The 23,354-nt window shown below is 38.3% G+C and overlaps 1 protein-coding gene across 3 annotated transcripts in view; it reads left to right on the top strand.

Annotated features, from left to right (window-relative positions):
• arhgef25a (Rho guanine nucleotide exchange factor (GEF) 25a) overlaps nt 1–23,354 on the top strand; it is a 51,210-nt gene that overhangs the window by 13,639 nt on the left and 14,217 nt on the right. For all 3 annotated transcript variants that reach the window (XR_013787866.1, XM_079478581.1, XM_079478582.1), the window contains 2 exons: nt 20,031–20,341; nt 20,705–20,815. Coding sequence is in view for 2 of the 3 variants with exons in the window: in XM_079478581.1 (XP_079334707.1) it covers nt 20,031–20,341; nt 20,705–20,815 (422 nt within the window). In the remaining variant the exon portion in view is untranslated. The remainder of the gene's footprint in view (nt 1–20,030; nt 20,342–20,704; nt 20,816–23,354) is intronic.

Genomic DNA, 23,354 nt, shown 5'->3' with positions numbered 1-23,354 from the left:
ATGTAGGGCATTAGCATCAAGCTCTCCTGCTTAAATATAAATCGCATCATGAGAAAGCTGTAGGCAGATGGAGCAGCTTTCCTCCTACCCGCTCTTTTTTTCTTTTTTTGCTTCCCAATCTTACTCTTTTACCTTGGAGATTATACAGTGTATCTTAGTCTAACACATAAGCTGTATTCTGTGATGGAATTGAGTATAAATGGCTGTTTTAATCATGAGCATTAAATCATGCTTGGATGAGAGCTAAATGTTTATTCAGCCCCGGGAATAAAGTACACAACCTGAATACGTCCAAAGCGGCAGACAAGCTTTTTTCTGCACGGTTAGATGGGCAGACGGTCTCACGCTGCGGGACGAGCTTGCAGTTTAGTTCACTGTGTCACGCACACCCCTGCTGTGACCCCACAGACCGTATCCCAAAACACACTTTCCCATACTCATGGCTAGAGTTATGCAAGCAGCCACATACTGTACACTCGCTTTGTTTTGATGTTTATAGGAGAAACAATCAGAGGTTACAGAGATAATTAGCTTCACATATCAGTTGCTCTCGAAAGGTTTTTCCTGTCTGCATGGGTGTATTTGAAAGAACAGTCCCTGGAAACAACTCACCCAGGCCCCATTATTCTTAAACCTTTAGAGATTTGACTCTGTAGCTCGTCCTTTACAAAAAAGCAAAGTGGTAGTACCATGGTATGAAGTAATGGTTTGAAATCAAATATGTTTGGATACTTTAGCCATGCACATCTTTGCATTATGTACCAAGCAAGTGTTTACATTAAATGTAGCACTTTTGAGCCGTCTATTTAACAAGGAGGTTGTTGGGTTTTGATTTATTACACAATTTGTTACAATTTTGTATAACGTGTTTTGACACTTTCTGGGGCAAGCTTAGTCAAAGTGCCAAACTTCACCTTTGGCAGCTTTTGTGGAGTTTATAAAAAATTATGTCTGAAAACTAAAGTTAGTTTTGAGATAAAGGTCTTGCACAGTTTGTTTGGAGATGTTACATTTTTGTTATCTAATGCAATGACATTTTTACTTAAGGGTGGGACTTAAAGTGATAGTTCACCCAAAAATGAAAATTCTCGCATCATTTATTCAGCCTCATGTAATTTCATACCTGTTTAAATGTTTGCAATTTTCAATTCTGTGACACAATTGACTCCCATAGTAGGAACAATTTAATGGTGGTCTAATGTGCTCTAAACTGTTCATCTGTTTGTGTTAAACAAAATCCACATAGTAATTGCAGAACTTTCATGTTTGGTTGAACTAGCCCTTTAAGTGTCTACCGTATAGTATTTACATGCTAATAATATAGTTCATGATTTTTATTTTGTTTTAATATAGTTTTATTTAGTTTATTTAAATATAATTTTATTTAGTTTATTTGAACATAAATTTACTTTGTAATATTTTATATCATTTTATTTTGTTTATTTTAATAGCATTTTTTAATTTTTTATAATAATATAATATGATATTATTGTATTTATATGATTTTTTATTTATTTAATCATTTCCACTCATTCACAGAGTCATCTTTCCAAAGAACAGAATGCAATCGCATCGTTTTTTCAGCCAAGCCATCATTCTGGTAATTACATATCAGCGAGTGCTGTTCCTTTTCCACACTGCAGCTGATGGCTATTATTTACAAGCCCAGCAGGATTCCACCAGATGACGTCTCTTCTCTGTCTTAATGACACACGACAATCATCTGTTCAGTCATTATCAAAATGATCGTGACCAAGTAGCTGATAGCATAGAACACTTGGGTTGCTAAATAAGGTGTTGTAATGCGTATATGAAATATGTATCATACATAGTCCGACTTAGATGTACATAATGAGGTAGTATCTCAAGAATTGTGCTAAGAGTTTGTGTCATCTTTGAAACTTTCTTGGCCGTGGAACAGGAAGCCAAGTTTTTACCTCAGGAAAAAACATGTCTGTCCCTAAAATGAGCAGAACAAAGGATCTTGCTGTGGATTTCTGCAGCTGTGTTTGAGGAGAAGAACATGCCGTAAGGGCTGGGAACTATCTAAGGTGTCGTGAGGAAAAGATTTTGTACATTAGGAAAGCGTGCGCCTGCAAGATTTTGAGATGCTTCTGGGCTGGCTAATGTGCTGTTTCCGTTGTTAATGGATAGATAATTATTTTCTTTGCCAGCGGTCCCTGTGAGCCTGTCACGGTACAGATATTTGTAGCTGTAGTCAGATCCTCCTCTCAGCGTGACCATCCGACTGCAACTTGTAACGTTGAAAAAAATGGCCACCGCAAAATCAGCCTTATCTTTCCCAAATAGAAATCTTCAGAGGCATTTAAAGCCTAAACCCATCTGCTTGGACTGTCTGGTCTTTAATGAAGGTCGGGAATGAGCAGCACATGCTATCTATAAGTCACAACATCTGCTGGAATATTGCATTTTTACCAATGCAAAACATACAAATATTTAGCCCTGACTAAAATTATATGAATAATTTATTTTAAATCTATAGTTCTCTCTCATCTCGTCTCGTCGCAATGCATTCTGGGATTGTCTTCTTTCTCTGAAGAATACATGTAATGCAGCCTTTAAACAGACATTAAATGTCTTTTGAAACGATTATTATGTCTTAAAAGAATTGTTCACTTTCAACAATGCTTTCCGGAGTAAAATAAGTTTCCAGAGTTTGCTACTGTTCCAAGCTTACTCACATCGGCGACAAGCGGGCTTCAAACCGGCGAAAATAGCATTTCAGTGGTCCCCTCCTTCATCCCCCATCTGCGCCTGTTTCTTTGCGCAATAATTTAAGAAACTGTCATGTATTTATCACTTTCTGTGGAGAAGCCCTTCCCCCACATATATGCAGCATACAGTGTATTATATAAGAATATACTGTAAATACTGTATAAATTCATCGGAATATGTATTTTTGCTACTCCGGGTAAGTGTTCTGCTTTTTTCTTCATTTATCCATCAGCTTACTATCATGTGCCATAAATGCCTCTCTGTGAATGGGTCAGATGGAAACACACCAGGCACTGTCATGAATAACTAGGAGAAATGACTTCTCATTGGAAAAGAAAACACAGTCTCATGAATAATTATGAGACACCGATGCATCCTCGGTGTACTATCATACATCACCACGTCACAACCTTTGACGTTGGCCAGATGAGGATTTTAAACCCGGAAGGGTTTAAAAGCTCCAAATAAAAGCTCCAAATAAAAACTAGTTTCCTCTACTGCAATAACTGTTGCTAACATTGTTTTCTATGATGTGCAACACAACCAACACTGTTTACATCTAAACAAATGTTGATTAGTGTTTAGTGACGCTTTTAATACTTTCTCTCCATAGTCAGCTCGATATGTTTTGTAAGAGAACAGTAGTGTGTGTCAGTATTTCAGACAGGCTCCAGTGGCAGGAAATAAGGGAGTGAATGGAGTGAATTTAGGACCATTGCTCTGCCAAGAGAACATCTTCTTTCCAAGCCTCTGCTTTCTTTGGCTGTGGTGTACAATGAAACCCTCAGCTCCGCTCTCTGTCTCCCCATGCCTTCATTTTCACCTGCAGGTTTTCGCTCTCTGTTTCACCCCAAAGCAATATCGAGTTAACCGAGGTGATGCCTGGGAGGCACGTGGCCATTAGGATGGTAAAAGAGGCACAATTGTTTCTTTCTCATATTCGCATACATTTGTCTTTCTATTACTGCAAATTTGAAGCTCGGACCAATATTATCATTATACAATTTTATTGTATTCATTATTTCATCATGTTGTTGTCATGCTCATTTATGAGATTTATACTTGACTGAGATGCTGACAAATCATCCATTTCAGCTTCATCCTTTTATGTAAGATTGTCAGAGAGTTCTGTTCAGCCCCCATGTGAGATGCCACAGCCCTACTGATGACCACAGATGACTTTGCTTCGTGTTCTTCACAGAATTTCCAGTCTGTCGCTAGCCCACCCGAGGCCAGTATAGCCGTCTTGATTCAGCCGTGTCATGAGCTGACACTCACTTATATCTCACAGCTCAACCTACCATCTCACAAAATGCAGAATTACTCCTATTGCACATAAGCATGGCTAAGTGGCTCTTTTTATTGGGCTGTCTAATATACAGGTGTTGTTTAGCAGGGAGTTTTTTTATGATAGATCACTTAAAGTACAATAACTGTAAAGACTGCATGCTTGGCACAAACCGGGGTTAAGTGCTAAGCTACAGTGTGTAGTAGTACTCAGGTTGATTGGCAACGCTTTAGCAATATATGGTTTAAATCTGCAACTTTAAATTGAAAGTATTTTCTTAATGCACATTTCTGGTTTTATTAGACACAATTCATTGATGCAACTTTTTTAAATACTGAAAGACAGATCAACTATTTGAATGTACGTTTTATTCCATGGGTAGCATGGGTTATTTATTTCATCAAACCCTTTTATATTACAGTTTCTCCCCAAACACCATATGGAACAGCCACTTTTAATCAAATCAATTGTGACTTTTTCTCCTGTCAAATATCCTGTTCAAGTTTGTAATATATCTCAAAATACAGAGTACATACAAAATGAGGGGCAAACTGTGTTTTAGTTCACTTTTAACAGCGGACTGCTGTTGCCAAATACAGGTCTGTGTTCAATTTCCACTAGACCACTGCAGTTTAAAGGTTATGCTCTTTTTTGCCTATGCAGACAAAACTGGCTGCTCTTTTTTTGTTATCCAATTATAAGGTCTGATTCCACCATGCATTATGGAAAAAGCTGCAAAAATAGCAAAAACTGAAAGAGTTACTTGAGACTGCTCTGTTGCTTAGGAGATATTTTTAACCCAGCACCCCATCCCCCTATCCCCCTTTCTCTCTCACTTTCTCTCCCTCTCTCTTTTTCCTCCTCTTTCTTCTTTCATTCTCATTCTCACTCTCGCTCTCTCTTTCTCTTTTCCTTCCATCTTTCCATCTGACGTAGTCTCTTGCATGCACTTTTAACGGAATGAAGAAATAGCCCCATTTGAATATTGGGCTGAAAGTTGTATGATATGCCTGCGAGGAATGCGAACATCAAGTGGAGCATTAAGGTCATTCCAGGGGCAAATCTCACTTAGTAATTCTCTATCTTATTCTCTCCCTTTCTCTGTTTATCATGCTAAATTAAACTTCTGAGCACAGCTGGATGCAATAGCTGAAATATTTTGCATCTATTGAACTTTAAAACATTTGGATCTCCTTGGATTGGGGCCATTTTATCTGGGCAGGTAAAAGATCCTCCTTGAAAGTCCCCCCTAGATGAGAAAATATGCAAATTTCTTTTTTTAAGTATATTTTGAAATATCTGTGTTCTATCAAAGTTTTTACTTTTACTACATTATAAAGCATACATCATACATTCAACTCGACTACATTTTGTAAATAATGTAGTTTTCAAGAGGGAAAGATGTCCTTTTTTAACATTTAATACTTACTGTAAATATATTTACTTAACATTTTAAGTTAAAGAAAGAGTTTAGATTTATAAAAAGTTATACATTTTAGTAAATAAAATAAAAAAATTTAGTAGAGTAAAATTACTCAAGTACTTCCCACCTTTGACATTTCAAAAAATTGCTCATAATCTTAAAAACCTTTTGATATGAATAGTTTTAATGAGTTATGTGGATAATCATATACAGTAACTCTGCCAATGTGCTCATTTCTTTCAATACAAAATGTTTTATTTTTTATTATTAAAAAGGTTTAACAAAATGATGACTTGGACCAAATAATAAGAGGACAGCAGATGAGGAACTCCTTTAATACTGTTTACAAAGCACAGATTTTTTTATATTATTGTGACCCTGGCCGACAAAACCTTATGGGTCTTTTGGGTCAATTTTTTCTAAATCGAGATTTATACATAGGAAAGCTAAACAAATAAGCTTTTCCTTGGTTTATTTTGATAGGACGGTAATTTGGCCGAGATATAACTATTCAAAATAGTTTTAATGAACAGTATGTTATAATAAAAATACAGCATTATTGGTTGCTTCTTAATAGTGTAGACGTGTCTAGTGATGCAACAAATAAAATGAGCAGCTATGTGATGCAGCAACTAATATGTGTGAAGACAGCAGAGCTCATCTGATCTGTCTTTTGTGAGATAATGCTCTCAAATATAAGACGTTAATATATCTGTGAGAGATTTCACAATTTCATCTGATTTGTCCCTGCTCACATATAGCAATATTAAAAAAGAAACACTGCTTTAGAAAAAGGACTACTTCGTCTTGTTCATGATATAAGTTGTTATGTATGGCCAGATAGGCAGCCCATACTAGGGATAGAACATCCAACAATGCAGTGACCCATGGACCTCCGGTGATAAAATCACTGTCAGATTGCATAAAAACTGAAGGGGGGCTTTGCCGCCTTATTTCAGTCAGTCTCTCTGAACTTGTCCCCTCCCTAAATATTTTCTACGCTGGTGGTGTTCCCTCAACCAAAAGTGTGCAGGTTATTAGACGCAGAAGTGCATTCCATGCCTTGTTTAGAAAAAAAGACAGCGAGACGACATGTTTCCATTGAACCTTCTTTGTGTTCCTTGAACGTCTGCTCCGCCTTAAATTGTGTTGTGTGATTCACAATATCACGCATGCCAGAATGAGCCGCATGCCGCTGGTGTTTATCATGGTAAAAGGAGGCATGTTTTCACTTACACTTGATGTGTATTTTAGTGTGCCGTTATTGAATTGTGTTTTTCAACACAACGGTCTCTCTGTGACTGCTGGCAGCCTCTCGAAGATGTTTTCCCTGGAGGCTTCTCAATGGATCGCACTGGCAGATATATTTTCTTGTAGTGAACAAACAAATTATTGTGGAGCAGAAACAGTTCTTTAACCTCTTGGACCAATAGCAGCTTAACGTAGAGGACACAGAATGCGAAAGAGGACAGATGTTTGTTGGTGAAATATAGTGTTTTATCCTGTTATGCAACAAGTCAGGGACTTGACGAAGATATCCATGTCTGTATTCGGTTTCTCTCGATTTTGGCCGGAAATAAAATGAGTTCGTAAGACGTTCATGTGCTGTCTTATAAAGGGAAAGTATGCAGCTTCGTTGTGTAGCAACATACTGTATACAACATTATTGGTCGAAGGTTGCAGAAGAGCTCAGTAAATGAAAGGGAGCAAGCCAGTCAATCTTTACACATCTGGTCCTCGCTTACATTTTCCAAAGTCAGTCTCTTTAAGTGTGACTTTGATGTCATTGTTCACAGGCTCTCTCTTGTACAGTGAACTTTCCAAAACGTGTTTGGACGACGGCGTTATCTGTGTTTCTATGTCCATCAATGCCCATAATGACTTCTCTTTTGTGTCGTTGTCCCTAGCTCTCCTCCCTTAGGGTTTAGTTGCCATGGCAATGGGACTTTGACGAAACCGAAAGACATGAGGAGTAAAATTGGTGCTGGAGGCTTAACTTTCGTTATCTTACAAACTGTATACAGTGTGTTCGGTTATGTTAACTGTAGTACCTACAGTATGACTCACTCTGAGCATCGTCATTTGTACGTTTCACAGAAGTGATTTTACCATGCAGATACATATTAAGCTAGGCAAAATGTCCTTGTTTAAACTGGAAAAGCTCTGTTTTTACATCTCAAGTGGCCTAAGAAACTGTCAGTTAAGCACACTCTATTGACTTTGAGTTTTTCCCCTGAGCAGATTTCAAATAAGCATCGCCTTATCAATAACAGTGTGAAGAGTATCTGCAGGAAAGACAACTGCACTTTGATCAGCTGAAAGTCTATACTTAGCCATTGCCAGCTAAGCTTATCTGATTTTTGACCTATATTGAGATTAAGAGTGTGTTCACATATGCCATGTTTGGATTCAAACAAATCACTGGTGCGATTGCTCTGTTAGTGCGGTTTATTTGTGTAAGTGTGAAGGCTGCCACCCGAACCCTCCTGCGCACCAACAAGCAGACAGAGACCGCTGAAAAGATGGGTCTCGGCTCACTTTCAAACGAACTCTGGCGGGGTTCGATTGAAATATAAATGCAACATAGACCGAAGCCTTCAAACCGAAACCAAAAAAGGAAGTGATGATAACAATATACGACCTGAAAATCAAGCGATTTTATTATATAAAAGGAATATTTATTAGATTAGTGCTTGCGCATGTAACGGAGGAATTCCTAAACACTTCATGAGGTCTTCACGAGTGACTGGCTTGTTAAAATACCCTCATATGTGCAGGCATACACTGAACATGAATAACCCAGCACACAGCATTGTTTTGGAGGTCCGGTAAGTTCAGTGTTAAAATATCAATCATAAAAGCTGTCCAAACACGTTGCGATCTAACACTTAAGCTTTTGTTCCTTTGATAAAATGCCATTCTGAACGCTAAGCGAACCAGGACTAAATTAATTTTTTCTCATTTTTGGTCCGGACCAAAACAACCAAAAGAACCGAACTACAAATATGAGCGGTGGGTGAGGGTGAAAACTTTCAATACTTTTATGCTTTTATCAATGGATAAATTGTAGTTGACAAATCTGCCTACGGAAAGCCCTGAATAATTATACAGATTTTTGTTGACCAAACTGGGCTCCCAGTTCATTGCTTCTCGGGCGTTGTGATATAATGGAAAGTGTACTTATCTTAATGGGATGCCAGTTCTTCTGTTTGTCATCTCTTTAATTATTTGGAAGAGGGAACAGGTGTTGCTGGTGTTGCGCACTATGCTGCCCACGTGATCAGGACATTAGCGTTGCCTGGGGAGATACTGACAAACAGGCAGGCGGCTCACCATCACTGTATGCACATCTCCAAATAGACCACCACACAACGGACATTGAAGATGTACTTTAATCTTAAGTATACTATGGTATAAAGATGCACACTTGACCAAACAAGATTTATTGATTGTGTTTAAACACTAGTAGGATGATTGATTTGGTGGATGTTTCCGATTACATCCCTGGCACAAAGGATATAGTTGTTCTTGAAATTCTTTTCTATTTTGCTCTTAATATCTCTGCTGATTAGCTTTGGCTTGCATTCACTCACATTGCCCTTGCAGTTTGTCATTTTTTGGTATAGGATGTCAGTGTTTTTGAGAGACAAATTTGCATACAAATAACACTAACACAGAATCAAAACAAAATATCTAAAAAAATTACACATAAGTACAGAATATACATATATGTCAAATACAACTATTACAAGCAGGGATACAAAAAATAACTAGATAGGTAATTGCAGATGCAAACCAGTGAAATATACAACAGTGCAGATGTAAGGTAGTGCAAAGAGCTTATTAGTTTGTTTAAAGTGACAAGAGAGCCGGCTTATTTACACTGGTGTCTCCACATTAAAAATATGTAATTTAAAATCTACTTGAAACCTTGCAAAACAATGTTTTAGTATTTTGAAACATAAAACCAACAACAAAAAATAAGTTTTGCACAAACTTGTCATCAATTGCATGTCATGGATGTAAAATATTAGCAAATAATATTGAATAATATAATAATATATTGCAATGAGACATTTTTAAACATTCCAATACACATATTTACATTTCCAATAGTGGTCTCAGACACGTGGACTCCACACACACAAAGTCTGTGGGGAGAGGGGTATAATTTACATCTCCTTACACTTCTTATGATGTGAGTCAGCACTTTGTCTGGCCCAAACTTGTGTTTAGCAGGACGGCAGATTATAGCCATGGTCTTGGTCTACGATGGTAAGTGTTGAACATGGTAAGGGTAAAAGTGAGAGTGTGGTTGGCAAGCTTCTAGCAGCAGCTAGGCAAGAATGCTGTGGTTTTCTTCCACAGACCAGTAGCTCACCCCCGTCTGGCTTGTGCCATGCCTGTCAATTCCAACAACACAAGACAGACAGCATTAATAGAGTGGTAAGCCTCTTATCCAGACGTTCGGAGTGTGCGACTGCACTAGTACTAGTGCTCCCTATCCATTTTTCCATCCTTTTTTGGCGTCATGGACATGAAAGGACCGGGTGCCCTAAATACAGCCATTTCACATGTTGGCGAGCACAAGCATCGTTTACTTGTTTTTTGTTTTCAGGAGGAACCTGTATGACTGGCATTGGTTGATTGTTCACCCAAAAATAAATCTTCTGTCATCATTTATTCACTCTCATCTTGTTCACTACCTGTATATGATATATTTTGAGAAATGTCTCAGTGGTTTTATTTTTTATGTAAAGGCAGTCAAATGTTGTTTGGTTAGCAATGTTCTTCAAATCTTCTTTTGTGTTCCACTGTAGAGAGAAAGTCATAAAGGTTTGTAATGACATGGGGGTGAATAAATGATTTTTGTGGTGGACTCAATGGAACAAAATATGTTTTTTATATTTTATTTAAACAAACTAAGCAAAATTGCAACTCAACTTGACATCCAGTGATGCATTGTCATGCTGTCTATGCATTGTCTATAGCAGGGGTGTCAAAGTCAAATGGACGGAGGGCCAAATAAAAAATTTAGCTACAAGCCGAGGGCCGGACTGTTCGAATGTTCATTGAAAATTTTTTAAATGACGCATATAGTCTAGTGAACCTAATTGAACCTACTGAAAACCTAACAAATATATTCCAATATGATCAGATAAATAAAGCAATATTTTCTTATGGCTCTAAATATGTGATTGCACAGTAATGTTCACTTGTTTGAGGTTGAGGGTGAAACAGTCGTGTTATGGTCAAAGTAATTGTTATATTTTTAATCTGAATTTAAATTAAACACTCTCTGACCTGTTTGATGAATTTATGAATTATATTATGAATAATAGCCATGTAAAATGAATTTAAAATCTATTCTGTTTCACCACAGAAATATGCTTAGTGTAGCTGCTAAAACAACCAAAAACATGGTATATGATTAAAATGTTACATACAGTGTTACTCAGAGGCAATGCTCCACTATGAATAATGTTGAACTGAACTGAGTAAAGTGTGTTTCGAAACACAACTCCGCGTGTTTCGTTTCATAATGTCGTCTCAGATTATACTCTTTCAGTACCGCCACACTTTCTCCACACAGAAGACACACAGGTTTTCCAGCTACCTCCGTGAACATATACTCCGACTCCCACCTTGTTTGAAACCCCCGGTTCTCAGTGTCCACCTTCCGTTTTGCCATTTTTGATGGGTATCTGAAAGTTAATTTTACTGTGATGCTGACGACTGCTGTGCCAATAAATATTGAAATGAAGCAGCCTACTGCTCGGTGCGTCACCGTTGCATTGTGGGAAATGTAGTATTGGTGCGTGTAAAAGATCTGCGGGCTGCCGGCTTGCTGCGGTCTGCGGGCCGGTTCTAATAATAAATCAAGATCATCCCAGGGGCCGTAAAAAACCTTCTCGCGGGCCGGATGTGGCCCGCGGGCCTTGACTCTGACATATGTGGTCTATAGAAAGCTTTAATGAGACCATTTGCAGAAAATATGGATTTCACACATATAGGAGAAACAATATCAAAGATATACAAATATTAAAACAGACAAAAAATAAATCGATCTGGTTCTAAAACCTGAGGGTGCACATGCAAACAGGTCATGTGACCTATGCTTGTGCGCACGCCTGACTTCCCATTAAGATCTTAAAATAGAGTTATCTGTGTGACAGTTCACCTATTTCCACTCGAGCCACCTCGTGAGCTAGTGTCTGATATGACCGAGGGGAGATGGTCTCAAATGCTGTGACAGGAAAAGAGGAAGTGTCCCATCATGACCCAGTGGAGAAGGCTAAAGTGTCAAGAGATCTCTTCTGTGGGTTTAGTATGCATGTTAAGGGCACACATGTGCAAGCGAGGTGATAATCTCATTGTCAACCCTACATTGTTTGTGTGCTTGAGTTTGTGTATGCATGCTTGAATAGAAATAAATGCTGTCTCTACAGTTTAGTTTTTAGACTTTCTGTGATTTTTTTTGTTTCATTTCTCTTTACTATGTTGCATTGTTGCTAAAACCTTTTCTGTGTTTGTCAGGTATAAAATAGAGCAAAGTTTTTGTTTCTATTTGATGGTTTCACCATTCCTATGTAATTACAATGTGATGTTAATGCACATCACACAGGAATTAATTTTTCAGGCTGGTCCAGCTAAGAGGAAAAACATTAACATTTTAAAGGCAATTGGCATTTTATCGGAATTGTGGGTCTTTCTCTTCTCTCAAAATCGGTTCATATGCTTTAAAAAATCCTTGTCTCCCCCCATCAGAGGAAGCAAGTGTTTCTGTGAATGTGCCTATGACTAAACCTTGAACTACCCTCCATCCGTCTCTATTCTGTAGTTTTCTTTCTCCACCACTCTTGTAACCTGAAAGCTTTCTTGCAAGCTCTTATCACTGTCTGTGTCTTTCACAAAAATGAAAGTTTTAACGCAAGTTCTGCCATGAAGAGTAATGCTACGTCACTCATTACTTATAGTTCTAGCATATCATCATCCAACACTTGGAGTATATAAGATCCGGACTCACTCAACATGTGCCTTTGCGGATACTGACACTGACATTCAAGTCTATCTTCCTTTCTCTCTTATTTCTTTCCTCTCATCATGGCTATGATTAAAGCTACTATTTGTTGAAATGTAAACACAAATGACCTTATAACTAAAGGGGTTCGTTTTGTTATGCCACATTGGCTGTCGGTACAGCCTTCCAGATGTCCTCTGAGGTGGAGAGACAAAATACAGCTGGTTTTCACCCAAGCGGAGAACAAGATTTTAATGCTCAGCATTTAGGGGCAGGGCTGGACTGGGGGGGTAGTTAAGGGTCTCTGGGGTTGAGTGAGCGGTGGAAGAGGAAATAAAATTGAAAGCAATAGGGCACAGCTTCAGCTGAGGAGATACAAAGGGGGTGGAGGCCAAAGAGGAAATGACTAAGTGCACAAATGGGGACAAACGGTACAAATAAAGTAAATACTACAAATGAAGATGCAGCCGTAAACAACAGGTTACATAAAAAGCATGTATACATTTTAAGGAAAATTGAATGGTTGCAATGTTCCAGCACTTGTGTGTGATTCAGATCAGATGGTGGTGGTTGTGTGCAGCCGTGGGCTTGGTGAATCTAATGTTAGTGGTGCAGTGCAGTACAGTACAATACGTTCCAACAAGAGCGATTGTGTCCGCACACCGAGGAGCTCCTGTCCTTCAGTAGCTGTACACACACAGACCCATATGGGATGCAAACAGCTCTGTTTCTCCTGCGTAAGTGAAATGCAATCTAAAGGCCAGTCCTGCGTTTGAGAACAAGTGCTTTAGTGTACGAGCGAAGAGCAGGAAGAACATAGTTTACAACAACAGAGGAAAATGAGAGACACTCTAAATGATTCTGCATTTTTCGCTCCACTCACAGTCCAATCGGTTTTGTCCTGATGACGCTCTTGTCATAGATCGATACTCTACTCAAATATCCTGTTCAAATATGGGTTTAAAAGGGTGCGTGTGTAAATACTGTATATTGAAATGTAACAAATCCAGTACATTAACATCCTGTTTGTTAACCCCATTTTGCATGTGAATCGACATATTGGTTTAATTTGGACATTTTAGTCTTGTTTTCAGATGATGCTTTCTAACTTGTCGTCATCCACAACCACACAACTTTCAGACAAAAGCAGTGTCTTACATTGAACATCCAGACAGAGAAACAGGTGCTGTGGCTCGCCTCTTCAAACGCATTGACTGAGGACTTGCCAAACAAACGCTGACTTAAGCGCTGCAGGTCTCCAGGGGCCTGAGTCTCTCTGAAATTTGCTGCCCATTAGAGCCAACACACCTCTCTCTTGCAGATCAGCTGCATCAGCACTCTACCATCGGCCCCCGATCAATAAATGGAAATGGAGCCCAAATTCCTGGAAAGGTGGACTTCATAACACATGGCCTTCAGCACACATTATCGCAAGTGTTAGCAGGGAGGTGCAGGTTTTATGGATTTAGGGACTCTTTGTCAATTCTTGAGATGTGCACGTGTGACCAATAACAAGTGAATTGAAAAACATCCAAATGTTAGTAAGTGTCTTTTGTTTTGTTTGCAGTGTCATGCATGTAATCCCATTAGTTTGGGGAGAGGGAAATATGACTTGTGCTTGAAACAAACAGGGAAACAGGCCTGCCTATCAAACAAGACAAAATGCATTTTATTCAATTCAAATGTATTTAAATAGTGCTTTTCACAATTTTAAACTGTTGCATAATAGCCTTACATTCGTATAGATAATAGAAATAAAAGAGGAATATGTATTCATGAAACATATAGAAAACAGAATTCAGTATATGAAATTAGACTACCGCTGGTGTTCTTCTGAAACCTTGTATCTCATACTTTGTGGTTTTTATTGTTTGCAATAAATCATTGTTATTATTCACCCTTTATGTTTGTCACTGGAGTTTGCTTATATCCAACCAAAAGATAACCAAAATGTGCTTGTCAACTTTGACGACATAATTATTTAAACATCTTCCAGAAATAGACGGCCATCAGAAATACCTTTCATATCCATGGGTCAATTAGAATGATTGAGTTATTGGTCTTATTACATGATCGAACAAATTCATGTTTATTGTCATAACATTTTCTAAAAAAAATATTTATATCTAATGCCATGTCGCCTCTCAAACTCATTTTTTTTTTGCACAGCTCAGTGACTGCCTGGTGCAATTATATTGAGAAAGCAGGATTTCGTTTAAAAGAGATATTTGTGTACAGTACATTTTATTGGTCGTGGCAACAGTAATTCATCAAATGATGATCACATTATGGAGATGAGCAGTATAATCGGGCATATATCATAACCCGCCGTGCACTTTAAGCTTTAAAGAGACTGTTTAGGTGCTTGGCCTGTAGTGATGGAGAGATGTTGTGCAGTCCCAGTAAAGCATGACGGATCGTGGTAGTCTGCTGCATGGGAAATTGCGGCATGCAAATTGCATTCGGTGCTTCATTTCTGAACCTGATTGCTGATTTTGCATAATACAGTTATGCTAATGCTATGAATACAAGTAAATAATCCGTTGCAATTCAGTCTTCGTGAATTCCCCCTGATATTTTTTAACGGTGATTGTTATTATGTGTTTCACCATTACAAAGTACTTTTAATTGTACTTCTATATATAACAAAGCATGGGAAGTTGAAAAACACAATTTCTATCCAGAAACTGTGAATCTGTATTGTCCCACAGTTTAGAGAGGAAGAATCCCTTCTGTTGCACACGGATTCATTATAAAGACAGGAGAGATTAAGAAAGAGTTTCTGGGCAAGAGAGAGATAGAGATGACAGAAACTACATTCGCTGATCACTGTGGTCGAAATTAAGTGAACTCTTAATAATTTGCCTTTTTTTTAATTCGGCTTTGAATTATCAATGTATTTGAACAGTGCAGTTCCTGCGTTAAGGAAATGTGGCTTTGTCATCTCTCTTGGCTTTCAGCGACACCATTACAGGAATCAGTTTACATATATACTTCAGACTAACACGAGAGCTGCTTTTCATTACAATATTAACCCCCCCCCCGTCAGATGAATGATGGAGAGTGACATATTTAATCCAGGCAGAAACATTAACACACCTGAATGCCTTTGCTGGGTATTATGTTAATTCTACGGAAAACCCAGTTGGTGAAATGCTGAGCTGTCATCAGGCAGTGATGGTGTATTGGTTACCATGGTGAGGGATGCAGGGAGTAAATGATGTGATTAGCCATGGTGGATATACACAGATTAATTGAATATACCCACATGTTTATGTGTGAACAGGTGTTAGATTTCTGTATTACAAAATTGTGCCAATTTTCTTTTGATAGAACAGTGTGTGTTTAGACAGAAAGGTAAAGGTCAGAATTCTCTCAGACACAAGCCCAAGATTATTTTTGTTGTCTTGTTTACGACCTGTTTCTATCAGATACAACAAAGCCATTTTAGTTTTCCCTCCATCACTCTATGCCTTCCCTCCTTTAAGAGCCACTGCTCTCCTGCGTCAATTCATCTCACCATCACCATCAGATCTCTTTGCACTCCTCTCCTGCTTGTGCTTTCATGTTGACTTTTTTGCAGAGGGCCGATGAAACAGCCCAATGGCCGCTCTGAGCTGAAACACATGCTCTCCTGAAATTACAGGCTGGCCTGCCAGCGGGGGGCTATGGGGAATTCTGTGTTTTCTTCCGTCCAACTGTGTGAGAGAGCGCCAACCTCAGATAGCTATTCAGTCTTCATGCAGAGCTCTTTTTATCGCAATCCCTCTCATCCGTCTCACATGTTGTGGGGTCTTGCATTTCAGGAACCTGCAACTCAGACTTTCTAGTTGTATTATGGCTATTCCAGTCCAGGGTCTGTTGAATTTCAACAAAATCAAACCTCGGTAGTGATATAAAGTCATCCAACAGCAATTTGAAAGACTGAAAGACTTTTTATCACATAAAAATAATTTTGTGAACTTTTCCTAGATACATGTAAATATATTGCTGTTGTATTATTTAAAGGTGAATATGAACTTGTTTTCTTTGCCGTATTTGAGGTTTGAAAAATACAGAGCATCTTTTCTGTTATTTTAAACTGTTTCTCAAACAATAGTCTTATTTTAAATTTGGAAGAAACATTGTTAAAAGTTCACAGAATAAAACTACTCAATCTTACCTAAAACCATACTTATAAATAAGAAAAACAATTAATATATTTACTAAGAATAAACCTTATAATAATCGCTATGTATACACAAATTGATCTGCAGGATATAATTTACAGAACAGTATGTAACAACATCTTTCTATACACATTTTCTCTCTCCCCTCGTTGTAGCTGTCTGGGCTATTAGGATTTTAGGACAAATCCTTTCTAAAGAGTTGAGTATTGACACTCAATCACAGCCATAATAAGAGAAGCTCTCTCTCTCTGCACATCACCAGCACTTAGCAAAGCTTTTAAATCAATTCATCCTCTCTGTTTACCAGCAATCAAAATGGAGGAGGATATGCCTTCCTCTCACACAACCTCGCATTTCTCAACTTTCCTACAATTTCAGCCTCTCTGTGTTAAATGTGCATTACAGTTTTCATTTTGTTCCAAAAACTTTTCCTGCTTTGCGTGATTTCTATTTCAAAGTTTCTGTACCAAATAACTGTTTTTTTACTCTCTGTATGTGTTGTATGATTGATATTGCATTGTTTTATGTGGGTGTCACTGCAGATTTGTGGAGGATATGGTAAGCAATGGCTGCCGGTTCCAAGCAGCCTTTGAGTCCTGATAACATTCAGTTTCTTGCTCAAAAAAACAAACACGGGTAATGAATTGGATTTGGCTTTTTCATAACTGCCACTCTTTCTAAATCCGTTGGATACGTGCTGAGTGCTGAATGAAACCATTCCTCACTCTTATGCCCCATGCCTAGACAGTCTAGCATGTTTTTCACACAGAGAACGATTCCCCCCTGAGCACACAGCGGCACGTATCAGGAAAGCAGCTTTTCCCTGCTGTTGAGCCAGCAATACCAGTTCTAATCCCTCCACTTTAGGTTCTGCAGAATTCCATCTGGGTTGAGGTCAACTCTGTTATTTCCCTGATTATTCTCCAATGAAAGTGGAAACTTTGTGGATTAGATCTCAACAGGGGTTGTTTCACTGTGTCTAAGCACAAATTCTACATTACACCTAACATTAATTTAATAAATTAGTTGGGATTGTTCTGTGTTAATCTCTAGCCAGGAACTTGTTCTCTGTTTTTACTCTTGCTTTAGTTTGTTCAAGACAGTAAAGGTTGGCATGAATAGAAGCTTGTGCTCCCCGCTGTCACATTGCTCCAACCTTTTACCATAAAGGAAAGAAAAATCACAACTCATTTATACCTCCGTTGTTGTTCCTAGAAAGCAATAAGATTAGACTGGGAGCAAATGGAGAGGTTAAAATCTGCTTTCTACTTCCTCTGGAGTTCTTAAAGAGAAGATGTCAACACTGTCTTAAAGGGAAAGTTAAAAAAACTATTTCATAATTTATTCGCACATGTTGTTCAAAATCAGTAGTACTTGTTTCTGTAGATTAGACTCAATGCTCAATTTTGACAAGATACTGAAGTTTGCCAAAATAAAGATATTTCAATATTAATTCAAACATTTATTTTCAAATTATTCCAGAATTTCTAAGCTATGCTTTACACATTTATTTGATCGTTTTATACTCTAAACTGAATGCCATTTGTTTTCTTTCTATTTATCTTTCCTAACCAATTTCAGAAGAAAAGTGTGTGTTCATACCTGAAGTCCCCCTGTGGTGAAAATCAAGTTTTTAATGTAATTTATATCTATGTGGTGTTTTTAATATGCTTTAAGATAAACCATGTGCAAATTCATTATTTTAAACCATTGCAGAGTTTTTTTAAATTGCAGTTTACCAATGACCGTTTTAAAATGCAGTTTGAAACTGCCTCCCAGTGCCGATCCTAGACGTCTGGGGGCCCTAAGCAAACCTTTGTGATAGTTACATTTAGATACTGTAAACATAACTGTTAACTAATAGAAATAAAAAATAATTAATCATTTAACACAGCTGTCAAAAAAAACTTCAACACTTAAAAGTGGTATGTTTTACTCACCAAGTAAGTGATTAACAAACATAAAACATGATAAATATAGTTCACTTAAGAAAGCTAATCATACTTCGCTAAGGCAAAACACACATCAATAATTCTCTAAATGTGAAGACACAAAAATGACATATTATCATGGGCAAACGAAATACAGTGGATTGCAGTGGTGTGCATTATAGCTGAGACTCACATGAACACTGTACAGTTGGTTTTGTAACTGTAAGTCATTACCTTTAAATGCCATTGAAGTTAGAAACATAGTATATTAATGTGTGTTCGGACTATCGAACATCCATCGTCAAATCAACTCTATGCCAATGGATAAATACAGAATTTGTAAATCTGTACTTGCATAATTTGGCAAAACTAAAGAAGACTTTGAAAAGTACAAAAACACATTACGCCTTGTTCTTTTGCTTCGCGTTGTTGGTGTTTTTTTTCCGCGACAGATGGATAGCTCCGTTTTTAGCCCATGGCCATATGTAAGAAGCATCATCAAATCATGTGCATGTCATCACTTGCCACACACTACATGATAATAAATTAAATATTAAAAAGTACATTACCTAATGATTCCTGTTAAGTTGAATCCGCACGTTATAAAAATTGCGTCTTGTTTACAGTGTTTTTGACTCTATGCTCAAGGGGGCCCCTGGTGGTGTCGAGGCCCTACGCAACCTGTGTAGTCTGCGTATAGGATCAGCTCTGCTGCCTCCGTTTATGATGTCATAACCCCGTAACCTGCAACATGGCCTGCTTACACTTCGAATGAGGCATATATGTAACTATAATCAACGGTCCAAGCTTTTGATTAAATAGAGGTGTGGACTAATTTGCATATACATTAATCCATGTGCAATGCAAACATTGTCGATTCTGACACAGTTTGACATCTGGGCACATCATTTTGCGTCTCTGGGCAGAGAGCGTTGTGTGTGTGTGTGTGTGTGTGTGTGTGTGTGTACGTTTCTGTGCTGTCAGACCGTGTTGAGCTGAATCAGGAGGTCAAGCAGAGGCTGTATTAGAAGTGTAAGATACTAACAGGCAAGACTCGTCCCTACTGCTGCTGATAACCTCAGACAGCCACTGTTCTGGGTCAGGAAAAGAGTCGGGGGCACAACGTTGTGAGAGAACAAAAAAAATGTTTGGCCTTCCTGTGAATGAGGATTAAAGTGTGTTTCCTGTGGACATCCCCCTCTGCTCGTTTCCCAGGGTCCCTCTGACACCAGCACCGCAGTGTTAGCCTGTGCCTCGACTTTTGGGCGGGGACTATATTTAGTTCCCCAGGGTCACACGACAACTAGGAAAACAAATATTGCTCCTTTATGTCTGCCGTGAACTAGTCTGATGAAATCTCATGTGATTGACACGAACTGGGCTGTGCCCAAATTTTAAAGCATAAAATTTGAGTTGGGATAAAGTATCTTAAATTTGCCCTCTCTTTCTTTTTCTCTCTCAGACTCATACTCAGCTGCCGGCAGTGAGGGCAGCATCTCAACCTCTGTGGCCTCTCTGCCCCCCCAGACTTCGGGTAGTTCGGCCCCAAACTCCCCCGGCTCCCGTCGCTCCGTCAGCACCCTAAAGAAGTGGCTGACTAATCCGGTGCGTAAACTCAGCGTTGGGGCGGCCGGGGCAGCCAAAGGGGAGCGGCAGGTCCGTAGTCTGGAAGGCAAACCCCCACCTCCACCCACCAGGAGCAGCCAAGAACTCGGCAATCCACAAACAACAGAGGAGGAATTCACCATTCTGCCAATTATAGACAGAGAACAGGTGAGGTTTATAGGGTTAAATGTGTTCCACAGAAGAAAGTCATGTACACATCCGATATCACCAAACTACATGTGTCACCCCGCTCATTCTGTTTCTCATAAGACAGTGTGAATTGCACGACACTGCTTGACCAACTGCTCACTCGAGTTCTGTGATTCAACTCCACATAAACCACAGTTCAAATGAACTGTGTGTTGGCCGTCTGTCGTGACCTTTACTCGCTACGACCCTCAGTCACACACTCTGCATACTCACACAGAGAGAGGAATTATGGGTCGATACCTTCGTATCGATGCTTATGAAAACCTTGAGAGTAAAGCCTGCCGTTCCTGGCCGTTTTAAAGCTTTATTTTGTATGCGTAGGAGTGGAGAGATGGCTTCCCTGCTCCCGGCAACTACGATCCAGGTATCCTGCAATCCCACATCTACGAATCAGACTCTCCACAGGGATTCACCACGCTAGGACAAACACAGGTCAGTCCGGCCAATCAGATATCCAGGATCAGAGTTGGTTCGGGACTGCAATGGTTTGAAAATGTAAAAAGTTAAACCAACAAATGAAAGTCAGAACTAGTATTTTGTTTATAGTTTGTGTGTGTACACTATATGAGCCAAATCACACACAAACTAATTCACAAACCTGTGAAAAATGTGCATGCACACACACATACTGTACATATGTAAAGCTGCAGGAGGGTGATACATTGAAATGGGTGGTTAGATGTGGTATCATACACAAATCACCAATCTCACAGCAGATTTCTCATCTATTTGATCACAAAATGACTAATGAATGGTAATCATGGTCACAGGTGCAATAATAAAGTACAAAAACAGAAAGAGAAGATTGAAATCTCAAGGGCTGTGATTGTAATGGGGAATGAATGGCTCTCTAAGGAAACGTTTAGTACAGAAACAACATAATGAACAGGAAAGCTTGCTTTTGAAATGCAAGTAAATCTGATGATAGAGTCCATCTGTATATACACCATGATCAGAAAATAACCATTGCAAATATGGAGGTAGAAAAACAGATAAAGTCACATTAAGCTTTTTCTAGTTGAGGAAGCCTCATTCCATAACTTTTGCCTCTGTATTGCCATCTGTGTTTCATGTTACTTTCCCATTACATCACTTACCATTACATCTGTGAATTGACAGCTCTTATTATTTTTGAGATATAATATTGCATTTTTTCTAATAATTATCATTATTGCATGCTCACTGCTTCAAATCGCAGGTAAAGTTTTTAAAAATGTTTTTACATTTTGTGTATTTGTACAAAGTGATTTAAAAAAGAATTACCGAAAAGTTAGATTACTACTTTACATTTTTTAGATTATATAAGAGATGCACCAATATATTGGCCAATAATCGGTATCGGTATATAAAAGCAACTTTTCATACCATTGGCTATCAGGGCCAGTATCTTCTGTCAATCAAAAGAGGACAGGAAAATGCATATAGAAAATATAAAGAAACAAGTTTGATGTTTAATATCAGTAGTCATTACATTCGGTAAGTTAAGAAATATTAATTTAATCTTCAGAATCTGTATAGGTGTTGTCAGATTTCATTTTGAATAATCGGCTATCGGTTTCTGTTGAGAAATGTAGTATTTAGTCATTTAGATTATATCCATGATTTTTCTGGTACAAGAAACATAATAAAATAAGATTTTCTGTGTTAGTTTTTTATATTTCATTGCAACGTTCTGTAGTTAACATTACAGTTCATTCCGGACATGCCTTTCTCTCTCTCTTATTCAGTGCACTGACACATCACTTTGTACCTGACACAGAGGGATTTTGCTGTAGGAATTCGGCATGAGTTTATTATTTGTTGGCTAATGGAAAATTCCTGAATGAATATGTAAGCACTCCTCCGATGCGGCCTGTCTCACAGACGGAGGAGCGCAGCACATGTTTATCAAACTGCCTGTTTTGTTATATTCCTAGCACACATAGAGGTCTGACACAGCAGTTTGAGCGAGGAGCTGCCAATGATATAACCTTAGCGTGAGTCCCGTCATCCCTGACACAACTAAGGAGGAAAGGGTTGTTGAGTTACCTCCCTCTTCTCAAGCTAACTTTAAGATCATTTCCTGTAGAGAAAAACAACCAGTATGATCTCAGATTTTTATTAAAGGGACAAGAAAAGGCCCCTGGGTAAAAAACAAGACGCACAGATAAAAAAGGGAACATCTTAAGCGAGGGGGCTCTCCTGCGGCCGGTGCCAAAGCACATCTGGAAATTATCTGAGTAAACCTGCGAGCCAGTCAGGAGTGCTCATACGACTCTAAAACATACAAACACAACCATGTATGAGAAAACAACAAAACAGTGTAATATTTCAAATAGACAGACAAGGCGTAATATTCACATTAGTACAGTGTGGGGCTTAACATTACACACAACAAAACTCACTATAAAACACATTTCTTGATCTTCTATCAGATAGTGTTCTTCTTGTTCACTTGGAAATGTTTGTTTTTTTCCAGGGGAAAAATGTAAACACCATTAAAGCTGGATATACAGTATTTACATTTATGTTTAAAAATAGAAAAGTATTTGCTTATGGAGTGAAGACAAAACTCAATTCAAGATATATTCTCTGAAAACAGTTTTATATTTTTAAGTGTTTTATTCTTAAAGAGATAGTTCACCCAAAATGACAATTATCATCTCACCCCCCTTCCATTGACTTCCATTGTATGGACACACAAAACCACGGATACATTTCTCAAAATATCTTCTTTTGTGCACAGAAAAATTAAGTGTTATATACGGCAAATAAATGATGACAGCATTTTATTTTTGTGTGAACTATCCCTTTTAGATATTTTACAAAACAAAACAAAATAAAAATGCTAACAGTGATGGAGAGATATACGACAACATACTTGTTGAAATATCTGTAAGCGACGTTAACGTCATAAATTCTAGTCGTGTGCTTGAACATGGAATGTCTGTTTGTTGTAATCCACATCATTTCAACATAATGACATGTCTCA

Source organism: Barbatula barbatula (genome assembly GCF_947034865.1).
Source record: "Barbatula barbatula genome assembly, chromosome: 17".
NCBI lineage: Eukaryota > Metazoa > Chordata > Actinopteri > Cypriniformes > Nemacheilidae > Barbatula > Barbatula barbatula.
This window is presented reverse-complemented; position numbering and strand designations above follow the sequence as displayed.